Consider the following 21,678-nt stretch of genomic DNA (forward strand, 5'->3'; position numbering starts at 1 on the left):
TTTCGGAGTGTTCTATGGTCTGCTGGGGTAATAATATAGTGTAAAGCGCATAGAGCCTGCTGTTGAGCGGGGATATGCGCTATACAAATGCTATCTATTATTATTATTTAATGCAGGCCAGGGTGTTTGTATGCCCTATCAAGGCAATCCGATCCTGCCTGTCCAAATCAAGGCCTGGCTGGGCTGAGAAGGATACAATGTCTCTGCAGAAGGATCAGGATATGCTTACTTGATAGCCCACCTGATAAGAATTTCTCTTCACTCTGGAAATCGAATTCGAACGACACCGAACCGAAACGCCTATCCGCTAGGCTACATCTCCGGCTACACCCGACACCCATAGATGTACACTAGCCTAGCCTAGGCCTTCTGGGTTTAAAAGTAAAAGGGGGTAGCGTAGGCCTAACTCAATGGCTACACCACAGACTCCTGTGCATTTAGTGTGATGTGTGGGGGAAAAAACTATCTTTTTAACAACATTGTTGAAATGGACCTGGCATACAGAAAGTGAAAGTTTTACGTTTGTGACTTGTGAAAACACGAAGGTCCACCCACAGTCCACAGCTCAAGACTAGCTTTTAGGCCTAATTAGAGTATCTAAATCTAAGGCCCTAGTGTCTGCCGTTTTTTTTAAATATTGGTTCTTTTTATATTATGTATTACATGTATTTGTTTGCCTGTGTAGATCTACCCGTAGCGGGAAAAGTATAGATTCTAGATCTATCGACTATTGTAAGTAGCCTATTTTCTTTAGTCGAGACCTGTATCATTTCATTTTGAGTCGTGGCAAGGGGCCAGCCAGGGGCTGGAAAATATTCTCGTTTGCTGATTGCTATCGGCTCGAAAGGCTTGTGCTGGATCTACACTTCTCGATAGCCTAGCCTAATTATATGCCATGAGACTCTTTATACCTTCTGTGTTACGTCATTTGGTGGAATCCATTGTAGAAATGAAACCCACAATGTCTCCAGAAGTAGATCTACTACTATTATCTCTGGGGAGACCAAACAGTGACGAACAACAGGTAAGGACTCCAAGTTAGTTAGGCCTAGATCTAGAGATATATAGTCTAGTCTAGATTAGATAATCTAGATATAGATATAGATCTAGATCTAGCCCTAATGTACTAGAAAGTGGCTATTCTCACCCCCCGGAAGTTCTCGCAAGATCAACTCCTCCCCTCTTCTTTCTCTCTCTGTCTCTTTCTGAATACTGTCTATCGGTGTGGACGATCAAATTGACCAAAACAAAGTTAAAAAATGATGTTAAAACACAAAAGTAAATAAATTTGGTTGCCTACAAAGATGCTACGGCTATTTAACTTTTCGAATCGAGCCGAACTACGCGGGTCGCCATTTTGTTTTGCCCGGAAATTCTCGCGCTACTCCTCTCTCTCTTTCTCTTTCTCTCTCTCCACTACCCACAGACAAAATTGTACGCTTTTAGTAGGCTACAGTTGTAATGGAACGTTTGTTCACGGCATAGAATTCTACAATTTTTCCTCACAGTGTAGAATTCTATGGTTTAGGGTGAACGCAAAATTTGGTGAACGCGCACCGGGTGAGAATAGCCACAAGACTCGCCTGCACTATTCTCACTCCGGGTGAGAATAGAGGTGGCCAATGTACTAATAGGCCTACTATAGATTCTAGATCTAGATCTAGATCTGTAAAAATAAACTTGTAATAATACCATGCTGTTTCTGACGTGACTCTGGAAAGAGGAGTTTTAGATTAGAACATTCAGCCTGTTCAAATTCCGCAATTAAAAGTAATTGATTTAATTATAGTGTTGAAAGCCTTTGAGCTATAGGCTAGATATTACACTGTAGTCAACAGTAGGGTCATACATTATTGTTCAAAGTGGGGATTCATCCTCTTATTATACCCCCCCCCCCCCCTCAATGATAAGCACCCCCCCCCAAAAAAAAACAACCCAACCCAACAACCCAGGTCTGTGCAACTAACTGAAGTTTTCTTTATGCCATTCCCAAAGGGGGGAGTATATTGTTAACATGTTCTTATGCACAGTATAATTGTAAATGGGCTGATTTATCAATGTCCTGCTCATACTATGACGGAACAACGTACGGTGAACTGCTGCTTTAATTTCTTTCCTCACCCTTACTAGAATCTATCGTCATTTTCCTTCTACTTCTTTTGTATGTTAGTCAGTCTCTTGTGAACTGTTATTTCCTGGGTGCCTTGATAGATCTAGTCGAAGCAGACTTTGTGCTGTACTGTTGAGGCTAGAGAAGTGAGCAGAGTAAGCCTGATTCCCGGTTTGGACTTCTCTGTTGACAACCACCCTTTGGCGCTCATATGACCTTATTATGTAGTTGCGAGTGCCTTAAAACCTTACTAAAGCTAACAATGATAAGCAGATACCAGGCCTATCAAAGAAATAAAATCACATATTTTGCGCCTTCAAAGAATGCAATGTTTGTTTTTGTGAACCTGTCATTCCTTCTCTTCTTCTAGCAGTACTACTGTACTCCAAGGTGAGAGGATATTATGAGAAGACAAGAAAACTTTTCAAATGTGCACGGGGTCTAACATCGAAAGTAGGTGTATTTATCAAGTTCGTAACCTAATAAACTAAGCTCTGTATTGACAGAAAATTGTAAAGCTTTATTGTAATGCCTACATACATGTATTTGACTGTCTCAAAGTTTACATCTGAGTAGGTGTGTGTCACAATTAGTGTTTCGTTTCACCGCAAAACAAGGATATTCAGCTACTGTAAATTCATTTTATTTATAATTTCAGATGGGGACTTATAGAGAACAAGTAGGTGGCAACGAAGAATTTATTTTAGAAGACAGTATACCCCAAAACACTGGCCACACAGAGACCAAAGAGGTTGTAAAAAAACAAGGATCACTGCTGAATGAAAACGTTTCAAGGGCAGATCTAGTTATCAACCTTGATGATAGTCCCAGATGTCGGCGTGCAGACGTGTGCTGTGTTGAGAAAGATGTAAATGCCAACTTTTTGTCACCCCACAGTCCAAATGAACGCTCATGTACAATTACGATGTCTCAAGAAAAACCACCTTTTACTCTAGAATGTTCCTCTCAGAACTCTACTCTCACAGAGTGTCATTCTCGAAGTTGTGAAACGCCAGTTTCAATGAAGAGTCTTGTGGGATCTTTACCACTCTACAGTCCAAACCAGTACCGGTAAGTCGCTAGTGGCAGACAAATCAAATAATAATAATTGTGTTATTGTGCTTGAAGGTGACAAATTTGTGTTTATTTCATTGTCCTATTTTTCTGTGTGCTCATCAAATTTTCCCAGAAATAACTTACACGTACCTTCCCACCCCTGTTGTAATAACTACTGAATATCATAGCCGTACCGCTTTTTGTAACTGATTATATATCCTCGCCCCTGCAGGTGGGGCCCCCCATCGTTTTCCTTTGAGGGAGCAAAGAATACACCTGCCGTGATACTACGTGTCGTAGGAGGCGACTGAAGGTGCGTGGGTCCGGTCACCCAAAAAGTGCCAGTTTTCGGAGGGCCAACTACCCGACCCTGTAAAAGCAGAAAGTTAGAGAAGCACGAACAAAAGTGTCTATTTATTTTTTTTATCTTGGGAGACAGAGGAGCTTCTGCATCAGCAGGAACAATGAAGGACAGTGGACAAAGCCGAAAGGACTCTCCTGTCCCAAAACCTTCTCTGTCAAACAAGTCTCTCCTGACTGCGTCGTGGAATGTTCGCACCATTTATGAAACAAGAAAGAGTTCTCAAGTGTTACAAGATAAAGAGATACAGGCTGCACATACTAGGAGTCAGCGAAAACCCCTGAATAGTCTGGACAGAAGCAGTTCTGCTTGGGGGAACAAATACATACTATTGTGTTCTGGAAAGGAAGACAAGCACCATGCGGAAGGGGTTGGAATCATTTTGAGTATGTATGCCCAGAAGTCACTAAAAGGGTGGGAACAACTGGGGGAGAGGGTCATTATTGCTTCACTAAAAGGAGCAAGAGCATCGACATGAATGTATAGTCCAGATCTACACCCTGACAAATGATGCTTCGGGTGAAGTCAAGGATGTCTTTTACAGCCGGCTCCAGGGGGTCATTGACAAACTACCGGTACCATTGAGTACCAAGGAAGGATGTCACTATCATGTATCATGGAGATGCCAATGTGACGGCAGACCTCCTCCTCCGACTGTTTACCAGGATCTGGAATGATAACAAGTTCCCAAAGGATTGGAAAGATGGGCACCTCGTGAAGCTTCTTAAAAAGGGGGATCTTAACAACTGCAGCAACTACAGAGGGATCTTTCTTCTCTCAATGCCAGGTAAGGTCTTCAACAGGCTCGACATCAAGACCGGTGTGAGACTGAGATGTTAACTACATGTATCACCTTTCCTCTTCATCCTGGCAATCGATTGGCTGATGAGGGAAACCACCAGATGGGACACAAAAATGGCATACAGTGGACCCCATGGATACCGTTGGACGATCTGGACTTTTCAGATGACTTGGCACTTCTGCCGTACATCTAGGAAACAGATGCAAACAAAGACCTCAGTTTTAAACAGCTGGTCAGAGCCTGTTAAATTGAGGATCCACCCAGGAAAGTCAAAGGTCTTTTAAGGATAATTAATACACAACGAAGGGAGCTCTGATCACAATAGAAGGAAATGTTCAGGAAGACGTCGACTCCTTCTGCTATCTCGAGAGTTTAATTGACAGAGAGGGGAGCAACAGGCACTGAAATATAAAGTCCCAAATCCGAAGGGCACAGGCTGCTGTCACATCTTTGAATAGGATTTGGAGGATGATCATCTGGCTGCTGGAACACGGCATCCAACTCAATCCACAGCAGGCCCTGACAAGCAGAGTGGATGCCTGTCTGCCTCTTAAATGAATTGATTTGTTTTTCCAACAAAAAAAAGGAGGGGGGGGGTATAGCACTCGCCATTTCACCATAATTAATTTTACAGTCTTTTCTAACCTCCCTGTCTTGCTTGTTCCAGCAGGCCTCAAACGCCATCTCTTGCCCCAGGTTTGGCGACTCCATTAGTTTTGAACTCCTTACAAACGTTACAGGAAGGGCGATCGCCGCATGAAGCCTTCCCCGACATACTGTATTGGATTGGTATAGAAAGATGAAGCATTTTCTTGTCGTTTGTCCTTTCAATGTATATTGATTGGTTCTTTTATTCCTTCTCGGTGTTTTGGGATTTGTTTAAATTTGTTGTTGTTGTTTTTTGTTTAATCTTTGTGAACAGTGAGTAAGTGAGCAGTGTTCCATATGACAGACGATAGAGTTTAAGTTCTGCATTGGGCTCTCTTTCATGCTATCATGTGATGTGATGAAGTGGGATTTGGCTAATTAGGTAGGACCTAAAGTGAATGTAAAAATAGATCTACATGTTTTCAGTTAAAATGGAAAATGAATTGCAGATTCACGTAAATAAAATTGCTTTAGTCATCAATCCATAATACGATGTTGTATTATTAAAATGTATTTATTCCAAGATGAAATTTTATGGACTGAAACAAGCTTTGAACTGGGATCTGTTGAGTAGCAACTAGGCGTTTCACCATCACACATTAAAAACATTAATAAATATTATGCTTGATTCCCATGTGGGGTCAGTCTGTTGGGATGTTGTAGTTGTACACCTGTCTCAGCCCAAGCTCGCCCAGACAGGCAAGGTTGAAGTAGCCCCCCCCCCCATCCCCTCCTACATGACATACAATGTGTCGATGGGGCCATTAATCATGTACAGTTACAGTTTTTATTACACCCTTTGCTGTTTGTTTTTTCCACAACAGAACAAGAGTCAAGTGGTACCCCTGTGCAAACAAAAACTGGGATTGCTGATATTAAAAACACAGGCATTGAAGGTGAGTGAGGGCCTTGACTCATTCGTCATAACATTTGTATTTGTAGTATGAATTATTGCTTTGTTCACTTTTTCTGATCGATATAAAATGTGTAAATGAGCTGCTTAATCTCTTCTAATCCCGTTCTTCCTATTTTAGCACTTTAGGATAATTTTGGATCGTTGCCTCTAGTGTATCAAGCCCCCTCTTATTACCTCCTCTTTTTCAGAATCGACAATGAATGATACAGAATTCCTCGAGCTTTTGATTGCATGGGGGAAAAAGGCACAGTCTGAGAGAAGCACATCAAGAGTTTTGTCAAGGGTGCAGGTCTGTTTCAGTTTCAGATTGCTTGTGAACATCCTTTTTTTCCCTGACGCTGCTAATTATGGCAAGTCAGTGTTTGCTGTGATTTATATGAAGGAGCCAAATGGGTGGGAAACTGTGAAAACTCTGTCCAGGCAACTCAAAACTCAAGAGCGAATAGAATACGGATTTGAATCCATACTTTGGCATCGTCGTCCAGGATTATATCAACTGAAGTGACATACATATATTATATAGTCTACCCAGTAAAATTTCTTCTCCAAAACTTTAGCAAAACTTTTCAAACTTCTGGTGGCAGTAACTAGTTTTCCAGTTGTTTTATCAAATAAGTCCCTTGAAAAAATCCCCAGAAACAAATCACAGCAAAGTAAAGGAGAAAAAGAAGGGAGAAGTCAAGCTCAAAGTAAGCATTAATATCACAATTTACATTAAACCCAGTCTCCCATCAAGCTTACCGTCCATTCTAAATTGAATACCAGTAGCAATGGACACTGTTCTGTCACAACAGACAATAGTTGATACTCTATGATACCTCAGAATTACAAAGATACCTGTATCTGCTCAATACTTAGTTTTGAGAATTTTGACGTCAAAGATTTGGAGTTTCACATCATGTCAAGCTTTTTCTAATGCAATTCTTTTAATATTTTGATAACGACGCTGAATAATCTTACGATTTTGATAGAGCAGACAGAGCATTTGGTTTCTGACCACATGGTCTTATTAGTAACTCAAAACAACGGCAAAAATGTCAGAGAACTTTATAATTCTGAGGCAGCATAGTGTTAAGGCTGTACTAGTCAACATCTTATGTCTGTGGTGACTGTGCATGTTGATGTAGCCAATGGAGCCAAGACGTTGGATAAAGCTGATAGCTGTTCAATTGTTTTAGTGGGGGGTTTTTGTTTGGTTTACAAGAGGTTCACTGACACAATAACGGTCGTTAAGTGTTGGGAAAAAATAAAAAAGATGGAGAGAAACTTCAGAGGGGGAAAAAAGGACGACAGACCTTTCAGTTCAACTGGGGATCGGAGAGCTTTTCAACATCCAAATAGCCAGTATACCCATACCATACTACGGTATATATATATATATACATATATATAGATATACCATTATAAGCTTTCTGTCCTCAGAAAAAAGAACAAAGCTTGAGAAGAAGAGACAAAAATGATGATCTACCACGTGCCACTAAGAAATGCCGCCATGCCAAGAGGATGACGGAAGACGAGGAGCAAGCCATCAAAAGGCTTCAGAAAGAACGGAAAAAAGAGCTCAAGGAAGAAAGGAGAAAGACCCTGCCACGGAGCGGTGTTCGAAAGGCAAGATCTTGTTATGATATATAGATATCTAGTAAAACTGAACTCTGTTGTTATAAGTTGTGAGTTTTAGTATTTCTTGTTATTGTTAGCCCCTCCTATGACTGAACCGCTCGCTGAATAGCTCCAGGTTGTACAAGAACTTACTGAAAATTCCTACGTCTTCTGCCATATTCTCTGATCCCAGCAACATTACGTCATCCTTTTTTTTTTCTCTTGCACAAGAAATATTTTTTTTCTCGAGCACGTCCAGATAATTACATGTATAGGAAACAGGCTGCTTTGACCTCTCACGTTCATTTCAGCTGAATACAGTACATGTACAGTAACATGTAATATCTTTTTCGTTTAGATTCCCTGTGTACGAGCTGAAGAGACACCACGGACAGGGGACCTTTGTATTGGGGCTATACATGCGTATTATGAGTGTATCATGACACAATGGAATCAAGCGCTCGTCATTTTAAAAAATAAATTTTGGTGGGCGTATGAAGTTATTGGGATCTTCTTAAAAGCTTGTTCATTTGCCTTGCCTTTGATGACAAAAATACACATCTATCTTGAATAGAAGTCAAGATAATTGCATTAGAAGGAATTGGGGGTTCTCTCATATCAAGAGACAAGGTTTAGCGACTTCCAAAGCCTGAGTGCCCTAAAAACTGCAAATTTACTCGTTTTTGAGCTTTTAATCAATTTTCAGTTTTAAAAAATCCACTCAGAAATGTGTTGTTACGTGGACATAAAAGGTGCTAAACTCCCTCCCCTATCTAAAAAATAAATTCGATAAAAAATTTCCAAAGAGCGGAGCATCGGATTCTTCGTTTTCATTACTTTGACGAGCACCTGATTTCATAACGATGCTCTTGATAAAAAAAACAACCAGTTCCTACACCGTCATCAACCCCCTAAATAAAAAATGGTCAGTGGTGTTGTTTTGAGAAAATCAAAGGAAAAGGACAGCCCCCAAATTAGAACCATGATTTGGCTGTTGCAGGCGGAGGGGTTCAGTTAAAAACAAGTCAGAAATGAGGAAACACAATGAAACAGCAGTACCGTTACATTGCAAGGTGCCAAAAATTTCTTTGTACCATTAGAATTTAAATATTCGGTTTTATCAGGAAAATCCCAGAATCTGTTCTGGGAAATTGTGAGATGCTCGTTGCTAACACAATGTTTGTCACAAGAACCGGATCCCATCAGTCATCCTTGTACATGTATTGACAATTTCACTGTATTCCTCTCTTCTTACAGAGTTGCAGGTTGAGCAGTAGCGTTGATGCCAAACATTTCTGACTGGGACAAAAAGCGCTTCTCTCAAGCTCCTTACACAAACCTGTTGTGATGCTCATGAACAGAACTTTATGAGCAAGAGGTGGACACAAACTTACAGTTACAGGGGTTTTTTTTAATTTCTTTTCAATTTAATTTTTTTTTAAACATTTTTCTTAAATGTCACTATTTGACTGATTCTAAAGTTAAAATATTGATGCAAAAGGTCTCATGAAAGGGAAAGCCTCCACAATAAAGCCATCTTACTTTGCTTTCAACAACTTGGGATGACTTGCGTTGCTTCGTGTGCATGTACTTGGCTTCTGAAAAGTTCTGAGATTTAGGGTTTTTTTCATGTGTGTGTGTGTGTGTGTGTGGGGGGGGGGGGGGGGGTCCTTTGAATTTAAGTGAAACTCACAACGAAATCTTCAGGCCCAAACTTCAAGTTTGTTAAATCTGAGTTTATGCTAAAAGCAGGATGTGACCAGTTTTTAATTGATGACAATGGGGACATTTCTGACCATGTCATGTTGTATGTAAGAAAGGAACGAACCAATGGCGCCCCCACAAAAATGCTTGCTTACAAGCTTATAATCGGTTGCTTCCTTCGGCACAGCCCTTATCAATAGGATGAGGCTTGTCTAGATTTTGCTGGGGGGGGGGTTGTGTGCGTGAAATGCCAGATCCACGTATCAGGACTGACCAGATCTTAGCAGGGTTTCATCATGATCATGACTTCAGGAACAGGCGTTCCTTGTCTTTTGAGTTTACTCAGTTGCTTTTGCTAAAACAAAATATTAACTGAGAATTTCACTGCCCTCCGCCTTATTATTTTTTTTTTACCTCTCAAGTACAGAGCAATTTAGTTAAAAACAACAAAAGCCATTTTTGCTCTCGTTACACACTGCTATAGCGAATATAATGTCCTAGACTACTGTTGAAAACTTAACAACAGTAATGCTACAGTCTGAAGGTATTAGTTTCAGACGAGAGGCATTTTCTTTTCTTTGATGCCATACCTAATGTGCTCTAGACTATGGTTAACGTTAAAAATTGAAATGGTAGTGCAGAAAGCGTTGGACTGTGCTGAAATGCACGTTGTATAAAAAGACCAGTATATACAAATGCACACCTGTTTCGTATATGACGTATTGTTTGCCAAGCAAGTTGCTTTGCAATTTACAGCACAGCATACGACAACATTTGGTTGGTTCCACAAACCAGCACACAACCCTTCACATATATCTATGCCTAACCTATCACTGTTTGGTAACCCTGGAGAAAAAAATGACCATTACACGTCAGCCTTTCTCTGCTGACAGTCCATGTTCGGAATGCTTTTGCTCCCCTACTCAGTCACACATAGCAGTAGGCTACTGGCTACACATCCCACTTTCGATTTCACAACTAGAGAACTCTGATAAAAGGCTAGCTACGTCTGACAACATAATGCAGAAGCTTGCCATAAATCTAAGAACAGAAAGAAAGAAGTCTGAAAAGAGGTTTTTAGTTTCAGTTTCAGTAGGCATTTTACGCCACTTGCAACACAATTAAAGGTTAAATAAGTACCGTAGTGAAGATTAGAGAGTAACAAACACAGAATTGATAAGGACGAAAGATATTTGATAGGAACAAACCACACCAGAGCATATGCCAACCACTCATTTAAAAGGGGGGTGCACATGAACAAAACTACCATCAAGAATTAAAATCAAAATTAAACAGACATACAAATGACAATTTTAATGTGCTGCGACGTTGTGGAATCAGGTGCTTGTCAATTTTTTGACATGTGTACATGTAGTAATTGTATCATATTAAAGTTTGTACATTTTTCTCGCTATTGACTTTTTAAAAAATGCCCATCTATCTTGAATACAAATCGAGATATTTGTAATTGAAAGAAGTGAGGTCATTTGGTGTCAGAGGTAAACTTAGCGAGAAAATGGCCGCAAAAGTTTGGTGACTTCCAAAGCTTGAGTATCCTTGGAAAAACTGCACATGTACAATTTTTGTGCCTTTGTCAATGTTTTTCAATGAAACCCACACAGAAATGTTTTTAAAGGACATAACCGTAAAAAGTATAAAAGTAAAAGTGTATTTCATTATTTTGACGAGCACCTGATTCCACCACACTGCCTCACATATAATCATTAAATAGGAACACATTGTTCAAATTCAAACCACAAAATGGAAAAAAAGTATCTTGTGAATGTGAGTGTGAGAAATTTATTAATAATTTCATACATGACAGTCTCATCTATTGTGACTAATATACCCAGCACACAGATCAGCTCATTTTCCCGCCATCAGTCCCATAGAACAACCACACACATAAGAACTTGCACTTTCTTTCACTCACATGCTCTCAGACATTTTCTTAGAAGGACTCTGTACACCCTGAACACAGGAACTAAAAGTAATGCAACATTCTCACATGACTCATTTTCTCACTAAGACACACAACAGATTTCATTTGGACTTTAATGTTTTCACTCTCTTTTTTTCCTTGTAGAGCACTCTCTGCTGAACTGTAGAAAGAGACAAAAGAAAAAAATTAATTAACATATTACCTCTATGACTTGAGTGTTGTATTGTAAAGATTTAATGCCTCTTTGAATGTTGAAAGGTTTAATTCATTTCTTACCACTCATAAAATTCTCCATTTCAAGTGTTACTTGTGATTTATGAAGGCTCCTTTTTTCTTTCTTTCCATTTCTTTTTAAAAACAGTTTTTCCATTCAATCTTTCATTTTTCCTGATTATACAGTCACAACAATAACCAGTCACTACTAATACCAAAATGCATTCATCTATGGACATTCCTTCGAAACAGAATCTTAAATGATTGAGAAATAAATGTAGAGTCTAGCACGCACATTGCAAACACACACATTTTCTTTCTCCCTGCTCTAAACAAAAATTTAACAATTCAAAAAAAAAATCTCTATTCCACCTCCAGTACATAAATAAAATGTTACAGAGTTTGGGATCTCTAGAGATAGGATTACCAGAGTATAATCAAAAGCTATGCTGTAGCACTACAGACAAATGGTTTACTAGTGAACCAGTGTTTCACAACTAAAACTAAACATGTAAAAGTCTGTCCCCGTGGTTTTATGCAACCCGCATAATTTAGCAAAATTTGATCTTTTTTTTTAAAAATAGTTAATTTAGGATTATTTTCCTTTATCATTCTTTGTTAAAAATAACAGAATCGCATAATTTCACATTTTTGGGCTCAGTTTGCATAATTTCACAAGTTGTTTTGCATAAAATTAAAACCACGGGGACAGAAAAGTACCATGGACTACAAATTCTAGCAGTAACATTATGCATCCAGCTGGCAGCCGGTAAAATTTTCAAGGATGTCAAAGCTCTTGAGAGACTAGACCAACAATATTCTCCTGCATGACACAACCCACAGAGAAAGCAGGAAACAAAAAACACACAGGCTTAAAATAAAATCTAAAACAAAGACTTACCAAACGGATCAAAATATAAAAACTCCAATTTCTCAGCTGTTTTTGGTCGCGTTCTGAAGAGCCTGTGTCCTGTGCCTGCTAAACTCTCCATCAAGACCACAACCACCCTGAAAGAGACAGACATTATAACTATCTATATCTATGTCATTTTAGGAGAAGAGAGAAATGTGAAATTCAATTTCAAGCTTACCACAGAAGACAGTAACAGAAACAATCCAGCCTTAAAGCAAATATCAGTGACATAATATTTATTGTAGTGGGCGACCAGACTCATATTGTCAGATTGCGGGTTCGGGGGATCAAGGCTAAGCTCAGTCCGATGTTGTGTCCCTGGGAAAGGCACTTTACTTTACTCAAATTTTCCAATTTGGCTCAGTCCAATCTGAGGTGGATATTTAGATTTTTTGGGACACATACACAATGCCAGTGAATGATAACCCTCTTCCACTTTTCACCCACAAGAGTAAAAATTTAAACCCGCCTATTATTTAATTAATGCATGGCTTCCATCATGCCTGTGGGATGCAAACAGTTAGAAGACACTAATGTATAATCCAGACTAGTCTAGTAGAAAGATCATTTTTCTCTACTCTATTCATAATTTATTTATGCTAAATTATGCCCGTAATGTGACAGAGAGACAGTCGAGGTGGCAGAGTCTGAGTGTAGGTCAACTAGCTCTCTATGATACGCCAAAATAAAAAGTGTAAGCCAAGGATGTGTTTATTTCATTGGATACATCATACAAGTGTTCAGCGGTAGATTTACCCTGCACACGTCAGTAGCATATATGAGGAGTCTGAGTCACATGAAAGCACATCCAGTATTGCCAACATGTATTCATGCACTTCCTCTTCATCAACAGAGGTTACACATTGTGCAACAGTTTGTCTGTGTTCAGCAAAGTTATGTCAAGAAAGTTGTAGTATAAAGTGGGTACCATGGCAGAGCAAAAGAAGTAGAAAGACATCTTCAGTTGAAGAAAGACAGCTTTTTCAGCACAGGCGAATAGAAAATCATGTCAGAAACCAAAATCTGAAAATCAAGCAACAATGAACCCAACAAGCATGTTGCCATGGCATAGGGGATATTTTACCCAATTGTCCAACTTTGTTTTTCTCACTTGATATAGCCTGAAATTCGAACATAGCACATTTTGTACATTTATGCATGCTAGCCTGAACTTATTTCAACTCACTGAAAATATAATAAGGGTATAAAAACTGTTCTACTAAACAGTTCTGAACATCCAAAGTCAAAGTTCATGATTCTAGCAGGCCTGCATCTGTGGACAACTTTTTCTTTCATCAAGTCCTCTAACTTGACCCCGAGTGGGCATATATTTTATTAACAACTGGCTGAAATGAAAGACATGTTTGATTCATGGGAGTTAATTAAATGACCTCTATTCTTTAACTTTAAAACCTCAAAAGAGTCCTGTACTGTATGGTAGCTGATTACCAAGTATATTTTGTCAGAAGTATGGCTTTTCATAGGTTTGAAAAACTTCCGATCAGCAGATCAATTCACAAGCCTTGGCTTTTCCTCACAAGATGTTCAGTGCTATAGAATCTATACATATACATCTGTTTAAAAAATTTTAAAGGCAGAAAAAATACATGGTACTGGTACTGAGGTCTCCATTCTTGGAATCTATCAAATTTGTGGACTTCAAAGGTAGCAAGCTTTCCTTAATTTTACATTATCATTACCATTGCAACCACAAAGTAAAACATCCAAAAGCTTTGTTTTTCATTTCTTATTGTCCATGACAAAACTGCACACATAGAATATATATATCATGTATAAAAGAAAATTAGTATCACTGCACTAGAATTCAAAATTCAAAATGAGCATACTTAGCGGCTGCCGAAGACATTCCACTGCCTTATTTGAGTCTCAATCTGTCAGAAAAAACAAAAGGAACATCATAAAGTGTGTTGGTAACAGTATTTTAACGAAAGCATTTTCGCACTTGTGCATTGGTCCAGGTCAACGTGCACATTATAAGTGACATCAGTCTCACAAGCTGAGCATACTGAACACAAAAAGACTGACATCTGTGTCGTAGCACTGAAACGCTTCGATGTCGCATGCAGGAGACCCAAGTATTCGATTCCCCAGTGAGGAGACATTTTTATTGAGTATCTCGGTTTTTCTGCTAAAATGTTATTATCCTTCTCTGCCCAGGTTGGCCTGGACTGGCCATCTGAATTGTGTCGAAGGGGACAAAAATCCACCTATATATCTATATTTTTAAAAAAGAAATTTTTAATCACAAAAAGGACTAGATTTTGTTCACGATTTTCTTTTGCCTCTTATCTTTACCGCTTAATAAATAACCAATATCAATAACCTAAAAAAACCCACTGACGGCTTCAAAGGTCCTATTGATTACTGGCAATAACTCTCTTTTCCTGACAAAATTCCTAGTTGTGTGATGGGGACTAAGGAAGGATACACACACATTCCAGTGCCAGTGAGTTACCAAGAAAGCGTAATGTTGGATTTTCAGTCAAGCGAAGTACTGTTACTGTGCAATTTATGTATGTCCACACAACAACTGGCGTAACGTGTAGAGAAAGATTAAGACCGATAGAAACAAAAGAAGAAAAGGAAGAAGTAGGACCTACTAGAGCGCCTTCCAACTAAACTACCAACAGGGTATACCATGTCAAACATAGTCCTACCCCAATATGCAGACTGCAGACAGTTGAGCTAGGCTTCGCACGCTGTCTCCTGGCTAAAACCCTGTTGGTGGCTGTGTCTGAAAATGCAACCTTTGCTTTAGCTTTAATATTATGTGTGATGTTACTACTAGAATCTTTAATAAAATGCTTGTTCATGCCCTTAAGGCCACGTCTTGGTTCTTGTGGCTGTAACATTGAGCCATACAACATCATAAAGTGTAAACCCAATTGACCTTGACCAGACATCCTTCCTTAAAATCTTTTATCAGAGAGACTTCCAAATTCCAATTATTTGAAGAAAAAAAAGGTGTAAAAACACTAAAATTATAGCAGCTCATTACAGCATGTGGATAAAACACAAACTAGGGCACTCTTCAGGAGAAGTGGTCCTGGCCTAACTCCATAGAAATTTATACAATCGGAAACAAAAACGGAAGTCGAGTAAAAAAGCTGACAGAGTTGCCAGGGTGAAAATTGTCACTCATTTTGTCACTCATTCATAAGATCACTTTGTTATTTCCTTAAAAGTATTTGAGTATTGATGACAGTCATAATTACAGCACTTTAACACTGTAGTTGTACGGTAACTTAAGTTTTTTATTCTATACTTTCAAATTGGTGGTGTAGAGATAGTCCCTCTAAAATGTCAATTCAGCTGGTGGTGTTCAATATATTGTATTTCTTCCTTTTTGTATGCAAATCAAAGCAAATTACTCTGTAAAATTTCAAAAACGAATGTTCTTTCATTTAAAACAATTGAAAAATGAAGTTCAATTCCATACAATCAATAATCATTCATCCTCTCTTTTTGAGAGTGTCACTGTCTGTGATGATAACTTCCATCATGCAGGGCATAGTCGAGGCGGGGTGAGCGGGAGACATACTGGCATGCTTCCGAAAAGACCACTGGTAAATTTATAGGACCTGAATCTAATAGGTCCAAATCCATTTTAGACTATTTTTACGGCTCTATTTTAACGTTTTTTAGTGTGCTGAGAAGAATTTTGGCACTAAAAACTGTCACAATCTATCAACTGGTGTGCATTCTCTGTAGATAGGCGGATGGCGCAGCGCTTTTTGTGGATCCATAGAATGCCCAACAATTAGCCGCCTACTAGTCTAGATCTAGATCTATATAAATCAACAAAAAATAACTTTTCAAAGACTGCTCACAGTCACAGCAGAATCATATGTTCCTTGACGTTGGGCAGTCGGGGCTATAAAACTAGCATCTGCGTTTGTTGCCAATTTTTTGGCCAAAAGTTGCCATTAATTTTCAAGCTTTCAACTCTCTGTGAAAATGTATTATATAGCATGTTGTTAGAGGTAACTTAATCTAAAGCACCAGAATTTCTTGTGTTCTGTTTTAAGCAACCAGAATATCATTTGTAGTTGTAGCCAAACAGGACGTAAAATGTGAAAAATAAAGGTATCAGAACAGAATGAAATCCAAATTAGAACAGCACACAAACAACCACTAAAATTAACAAATAAAATATCCGAAGATTGGCCGTTTTAACCCTAAACGAGTGTAATTTTTTTAAAAGTACAGGATATTACTTACACTACAACAAGGGGTCTGTCAGTGTCAGAATTTAGTTTGGTAGAGACACGCACCCTCTAGCATTTATAACACATTTGTATTTTTTAAAAAGATGGGAACAACATCAAATTAAATGACATACGCTATATAAACTGAAAAATCAAAAAGAGAAAAAAGAACACATCAGAACAATAACAAGGAAAATTGAAACACAATAAAGAGGGACAAATTAAAGGGAACCAGCAATACATCAATACATCTAGTATGTAAGGTAGGCTACTCATTCTACACGAAATTTCTTTGAAAATTACAAATCAAAGTGGTGTCAACATGTGAGAAAGACACGAAGTGAAGAGGAAGTGAAAGTGAACTGTCTAGTTTTTCTTTCTAAAAGTAAAGTTAATGAGGTTCGGTTCATTTTTTGCTTTTTTGCATGCTTTCATTTTTTTGTTTCTCGATTTTTATTCTCCGGGGTTTGGTTTTCTGTTTTTTATTCCCAAGCGGTGTTTTTTTTCTATTTTCTTTCTTTTTTTCTATTTTTTGGGGGGGAAAAAGGCAAAAATCGCGGCTGCGATTCGCGGACCAAAATTTGCCAAAAATAGCGGCCGCGATTCGTGGTTCCCGGCAAACGCAGAGATGCTAGATCTAATCTAGATAAAACAGGAACCTTGTTGAACCGCCAGCCCCGCTGTTCCGCCAGCTTTATATGAATGACTTATACTTATAATGACTTTAAATCATATAGATCTAGATCTAGATCTAGATCTATGACTATGATGATGCTCCGCGGCGTAAAGAAAGAAGGGTGGTGGTAGATCTATTTCTCTTCTGAGGTTTGACTGACCCGTATTATTTATCTACAAACAAACTGCACAAGACTACAATACCAAACACGTGACAAGTGAAATCCTTTCACTGTCAAATCGACTCGATATCACTCTAGCAACACCAGTAGATCTACTAACGAGTAGGCTAGGTGCTCTCACTCTTCGTCTCTCGACTCTCATCTCTGAATCTAGAATTCTAAAAGTTCTAGCTAACCAATTACCACGCCCACTTACTGCTCGTCAAATTCAAATGAGACGTTTCAGAAGTTTTCGTTTGACGCCTGGTCAAATCAGAGATAGAAGCATGCCGAAGACAAGAGCTGTTTGATTTCTTTCGTGCTGCAAAGCCAATACTAAAGAACGAAGTCTACTTTCGTTTCCGCTGTCTAAGTTTGTGTGATCGTCAAGGGCATGCCTGAATTGCTTCCCATTTCCCATTTGGCACTTCCGGTTTTAATAATTATTCGAGTTTAACAGAATATAATAATATCGCAGAACAGCTCTGCAAACACAGTGATTTCAATCGCAGATTTCGTTGTTGTTGTTTTGTTTTTTAATAGTAGGGCCTACATTCTGCTGAGGAATAGACCTACTATGAATCACGTCTCGAAAAACAGTAGTCCATATTTAAACAGTTATAATTAAATAGATTCTGCGCCTGCCTACCTAGAATTCTGTGATTTGACGCTATACAGTATACATGTACTATACAAGAGTGTTTACACAGTAATACACATGAGTGCTACGTTTTTTTCCTCCCCTTGTCGGCCTGACGTGGCCTTTGGAGAAAAGACCTTTGCGGGAAATTGGATCCCGCTTCTCGCACACGTTTTGCATACCTATTGCCAACATCACCGTTCTCCCCAAATGACACTTTTTACTGGTAAAATTTTAGCTTAGCCCATGCAAAAATGCAATCTCTTGGTAAATAACAAGCGAAACTGTAAATTAAAAGAATTTCTGCTCCTACTTTATACATGTACTATAGGCCTACTTCGTCTGAGGAGTACAAATGTAGCATTAACGTTAAGAGAGGAATCGTAGACAGGTATTGTGACGGGAAGGTGACATTCTTGACTTTACTTTATAAGATACCTGTACCTTTTATTTTAAGAACAAGAGTAACTATCGTTTTGACAACGCGGTGACAACAACAATGGTTGGATAAACGAGCAATAATAAGTGCGGTGTTCAGTGCGTGCAATTAGAGGCAGAAGATTCTAAAGTATAGTATATGTCTAGCAACCATTTATTTATATTAGCGTTTTCACTTAATTCGTTTAATCAAGAAACATTCGTTTACTACATAGAGATGGTGGTGTAGATATCTATCTATGCTTGTGTGTGTGTGTCTGTGGGGGGGGGGGCTCAAGCCTTTCAGCTTGTCACCATGCCCACTGTCAATAGATGCTGTTACTACATGTAGTGTTACTATCAATGTTACTGTGTGTTGCTGAAGCAAAGTTTAAACATTTGTAACATTAATTTATCCTATCACGGACGTGTGACTCCGAAAATATAGATCTAGAGGTATCTCCCCTTCGGGAATCGACGAACCGTTTCACCCATAGATTCTCTACAACAACACGATTTTTGGTTCACCTGCGTGCGACAGCGAGCCGCCTGCATGACCACTACTCCACCCACAGACGCCGGTCCAAAAAAACTGAGCTTGCCAAAAATGTTCCAGTAAAATAAACAGCTTGTAAAAACTGTTTGTGTATTCCACTGACATCTTCCTTAGTAGTAAGTTCAAGATACGCAATTACCATTCAAAAAAGAGTCAAAATAAATACTGTATGATGATGGTGTCGGTGGCCTAGTGGTTACGCTACCAGACTCGTAAGGTTGTGGGTTCGGGGGTTCGAGACTCAGGCCCGACGTTGTGTCCTTGGGAAAGGCACTTTTCATGAATTTCCCTCACTCCATCCAGGCGGGAATGGGTATCCAACCATAGACTGCAAATGATCTTGTCAGTATGTCAGTGGTTATTGTTTTAGCGCCTATAAATGGTAGCTCGCACTTTATGCTTCCCATAAAATATTGAGTATTGAGATTGTTTCAGAAAGCTATATAATAAGGTCTGCTGGGGTAGATTGTAAAGTGCATAGAGCTTGCTGTTGAGCGGGAATAAGCGCATGCAAATCATGATTACGGTGGATCACTTCTTGTGTATTCCTGGAAAAAGTTGAAGGTGGGAATCCCGAATGTGATGCACCGGGTACCGGTAGTAGCCTACCATTTCATAGACGTGTCTTAGATCTATTTATAAAATACTGTAAGTCAATTTTAACCTTCATGGCGATACCACTGGATAGTCTCGCTTTTTCTGTTTAGTATAGTTTTAGTAAGCTTTTTACTTTTCTAGTCTTAGTAAGAGTTTTACGGCACTTGCAACACAATAAGGTCATACATGTATATTATTATACATGTATAAATACAAACGCCGAAGAAAAGAGGTGTTACAAGAGTTACAGAGTAACATGCACAAAAAAGGAGAGATAAGGAAGATATATATAATTATAATGATGAGTTTGATAGGAAGGAAGGAGCAAACCACGCCAACCACCCTCAGCTTTTTTGTTTTAGTAGAGGTTTTACGGCGCTCGCAACTGCATAAGGTCATATGAGCGCGAGACGATTAGAGGTGTTACAAGAGAGTAACAAACATAAAGAAGAAGGGGAGATAAGGACGATAGATGTTTGATAGGAAAGAAGGAGCAAACCACACCAGAGCTTCCGCCAACCACCCTCTCAGCTTTTTACGGCATTAGGCAACAGAAATAGGTCTTATAAATGCCAATCAAAGATTAGAAATTAGAGGTGTTGCAAAAGAGTAACAAATACTAAACAGGAAGGAGGATGGTTAAAGGACGATAGATGTTTGAAAGGAAAGCTTCCGCGCTTTTTGTGTTGAATTCTGGATTCATGATAGTGGCACAAAGTAAGAACTATAGAAGAATTCCAACCGTTTATGGTTTCTTTTTCTGTGCTTGGAATCAGAAATCTACATCTTGGGTTTGCTCTTTATCGACACGACACACACAAACACACGTGACATATTACAGGGGGAACTCGGATTCAACGCAGTCATCGGGCCTGGCCTTCATCAATTTCCTGTCCCCGGGGTTTTATGCACCCTTCATAATTTAGCAAAATTTGGTCATTTTTTGCATAATTTCCGATTACTTTCCTTTATCATCCTTTGTTAAAATTAGCAGAAGCCAGCGCGTATAATTTCACATTTTTGGGCTCATTTTGCATAATTTCAGAATTTTTCTTGCATAAAACATAAAACGACGGGGACAGAATTTCTCTGAATATCAGGTTTTTATGTAGATAATTACAGGCACCGAGCAAGTACAAGTAATTATAATCTATTTTGTCCCCGTCATTTTATGCAAGAAAAATTCTGAAATTATGCAAACTGAACCCAAAAATGTGAAATTAGGAAGAAAAAAAAAAAAATCAAATTTGGCTAAATTATGCGGGGTGCATAAAACCACGGGTACAGTCTATTCGACTGTCTCAATCAAAGTAGAATTTGGTATCAAACGAGAGGCATAATATTCCTTTCTTTGATACCGAAGAAATGCAGGAAAATTCCTGGAAAATACACTGAACTGTACCACGCACACGCTGCGCAAAAGGGCGAATTCCGATCGTTCAAAGGCACGCCTGTGTCATCTATCATCATAATGAATCTATTATCTATTTGTGGTGGCCGAATTTTGCTATTCAAAAGGCTTTTTAAAGGCTGCATCGATCGACATGCGCTTTTCGCCAAAAGATTCTTTAAAATATTCTCCAGATCATGGCGCCCTTGGTTTTTTCAGTTTTGAGACAGTTTTGCTGCAAAAAGCTGCACTTCTTTATTTCGCCGATCGCTTTTGTAGGCCGACGCTTCTGTCTCTGTAATTTTAGAAAATTCCGGAAGCGATATTTCGCGGGGCGCATTTTGTTTTTAAGAGTATAGATCTTGACCTTCTAATTTTTTTCCTCTCTCAAGATTTATTGCCTCATTCCAGTAGAGTGTATATATAGTAGTAGGCCAATGACTTTTAGTTGATATTAAAGCACCGATCATTCCTTTCATCGAAAGGGGGCCCAGCTAATATTATATATTGTTTGACAAACAAGTTATGTTGCTGTGTAGAGTCTATCATCAGCATACGGCAACGTTTGATTTAAGTCAAGTGCGCAATTCATCACGTAGATCAGATCTCTCTCTCTCTGCCAAGATCAAGCCTATTATCATTGAAATAGAATTGATCAGTAGCAGGGAGAAAAAGTTACCGTGTCGCGTTTGTATATCTCTCTACCGACGTTCCACAGCCGGACCGCTTGTAGTTGTACTCCCCCCCCC

The 21,678-nt window shown here is 38.9% G+C and overlaps 2 protein-coding genes and 1 long non-coding RNA gene across 3 annotated transcripts in view; 1 reads left to right on the forward strand and 2 right to left on the reverse strand.

Moving 5' to 3' along the window:
* The window catches only part of LOC100533408 (churchill), a 16,727-nt gene extending 15,661 nt beyond the window's left edge, over nt 1–1,066 (reverse strand). Inside the window, exon 1 of the mRNA XM_035973632.1 lies at nt 912–1,066. The gene's annotated coding sequence lies outside the window, so the exon portion shown is untranslated. The remainder of the gene's footprint in view (nt 1–911) is intronic.
* A 1,414-nt stretch (nt 1,067–2,480) lies between these two features.
* LOC101864121 lies at nt 2,481–9,050 on the forward strand. Its single transcript, XM_013090912.2, has 7 exons — nt 2,481–2,563; nt 2,769–3,181; nt 4,997–5,118; nt 5,802–5,873; nt 6,082–6,182; nt 7,316–7,501; nt 8,750–9,050. Exons 2-7 carry the CDS (start codon nt 2,769–2,771, stop codon nt 8,789–8,791), a joined length of 936 nt encoding a protein of 311 aa, XP_012946366.1. The 5' UTR covers nt 2,481–2,563; the 3' UTR covers nt 8,792–9,050.
* A 1,926-nt stretch (nt 9,051–10,976) lies between these two features.
* LOC101864361 lies at nt 10,977–17,739 on the reverse strand. The gene is made up of 4 exons (XR_001185498.2): nt 17,547–17,739; nt 14,112–14,156; nt 12,253–12,359; nt 10,977–11,298 (listed from the first exon to the last, which is right to left on the reverse strand). It is a non-coding gene; the product is annotated as an uncharacterized LOC101864361 (long non-coding RNA).
* Between the last annotated feature and the right edge of the window lie 3,939 nt (nt 17,740–21,678).

The sequence above is a fragment of the Aplysia californica genome, unplaced genomic scaffold (assembly GCF_000002075.1).
Source record: "Aplysia californica isolate F4 #8 unplaced genomic scaffold, AplCal3.0 scaffold00029, whole genome shotgun sequence".
In the NCBI taxonomy this organism is placed as follows: domain Eukaryota; kingdom Metazoa; phylum Mollusca; class Gastropoda; order Aplysiida; family Aplysiidae; genus Aplysia; species Aplysia californica.

Excerpts from the sequence above, each read along its gene's own strand:
- LOC101864121 (XM_013090912.2), top strand. The coding sequence starts at position 2,769 with ATGGGGACTTATAGAGAACAAGTAGGTGGCAACGAAGAATTTATTTTA. Across the intron at positions 5,874-6,081 it reads TAAAAACACAGGCATTGAAG|AATCGACAATGAATGATACA; the intron begins GTGAGTGAGGGC and ends CCTCTTTTTCAG. Across the intron at positions 7,502-8,749 it reads CACGGAGCGGTGTTCGAAAG|AGTTGCAGGTTGAGCAGTAG; the intron begins GCAAGATCTTGT and ends CTCTTCTTACAG.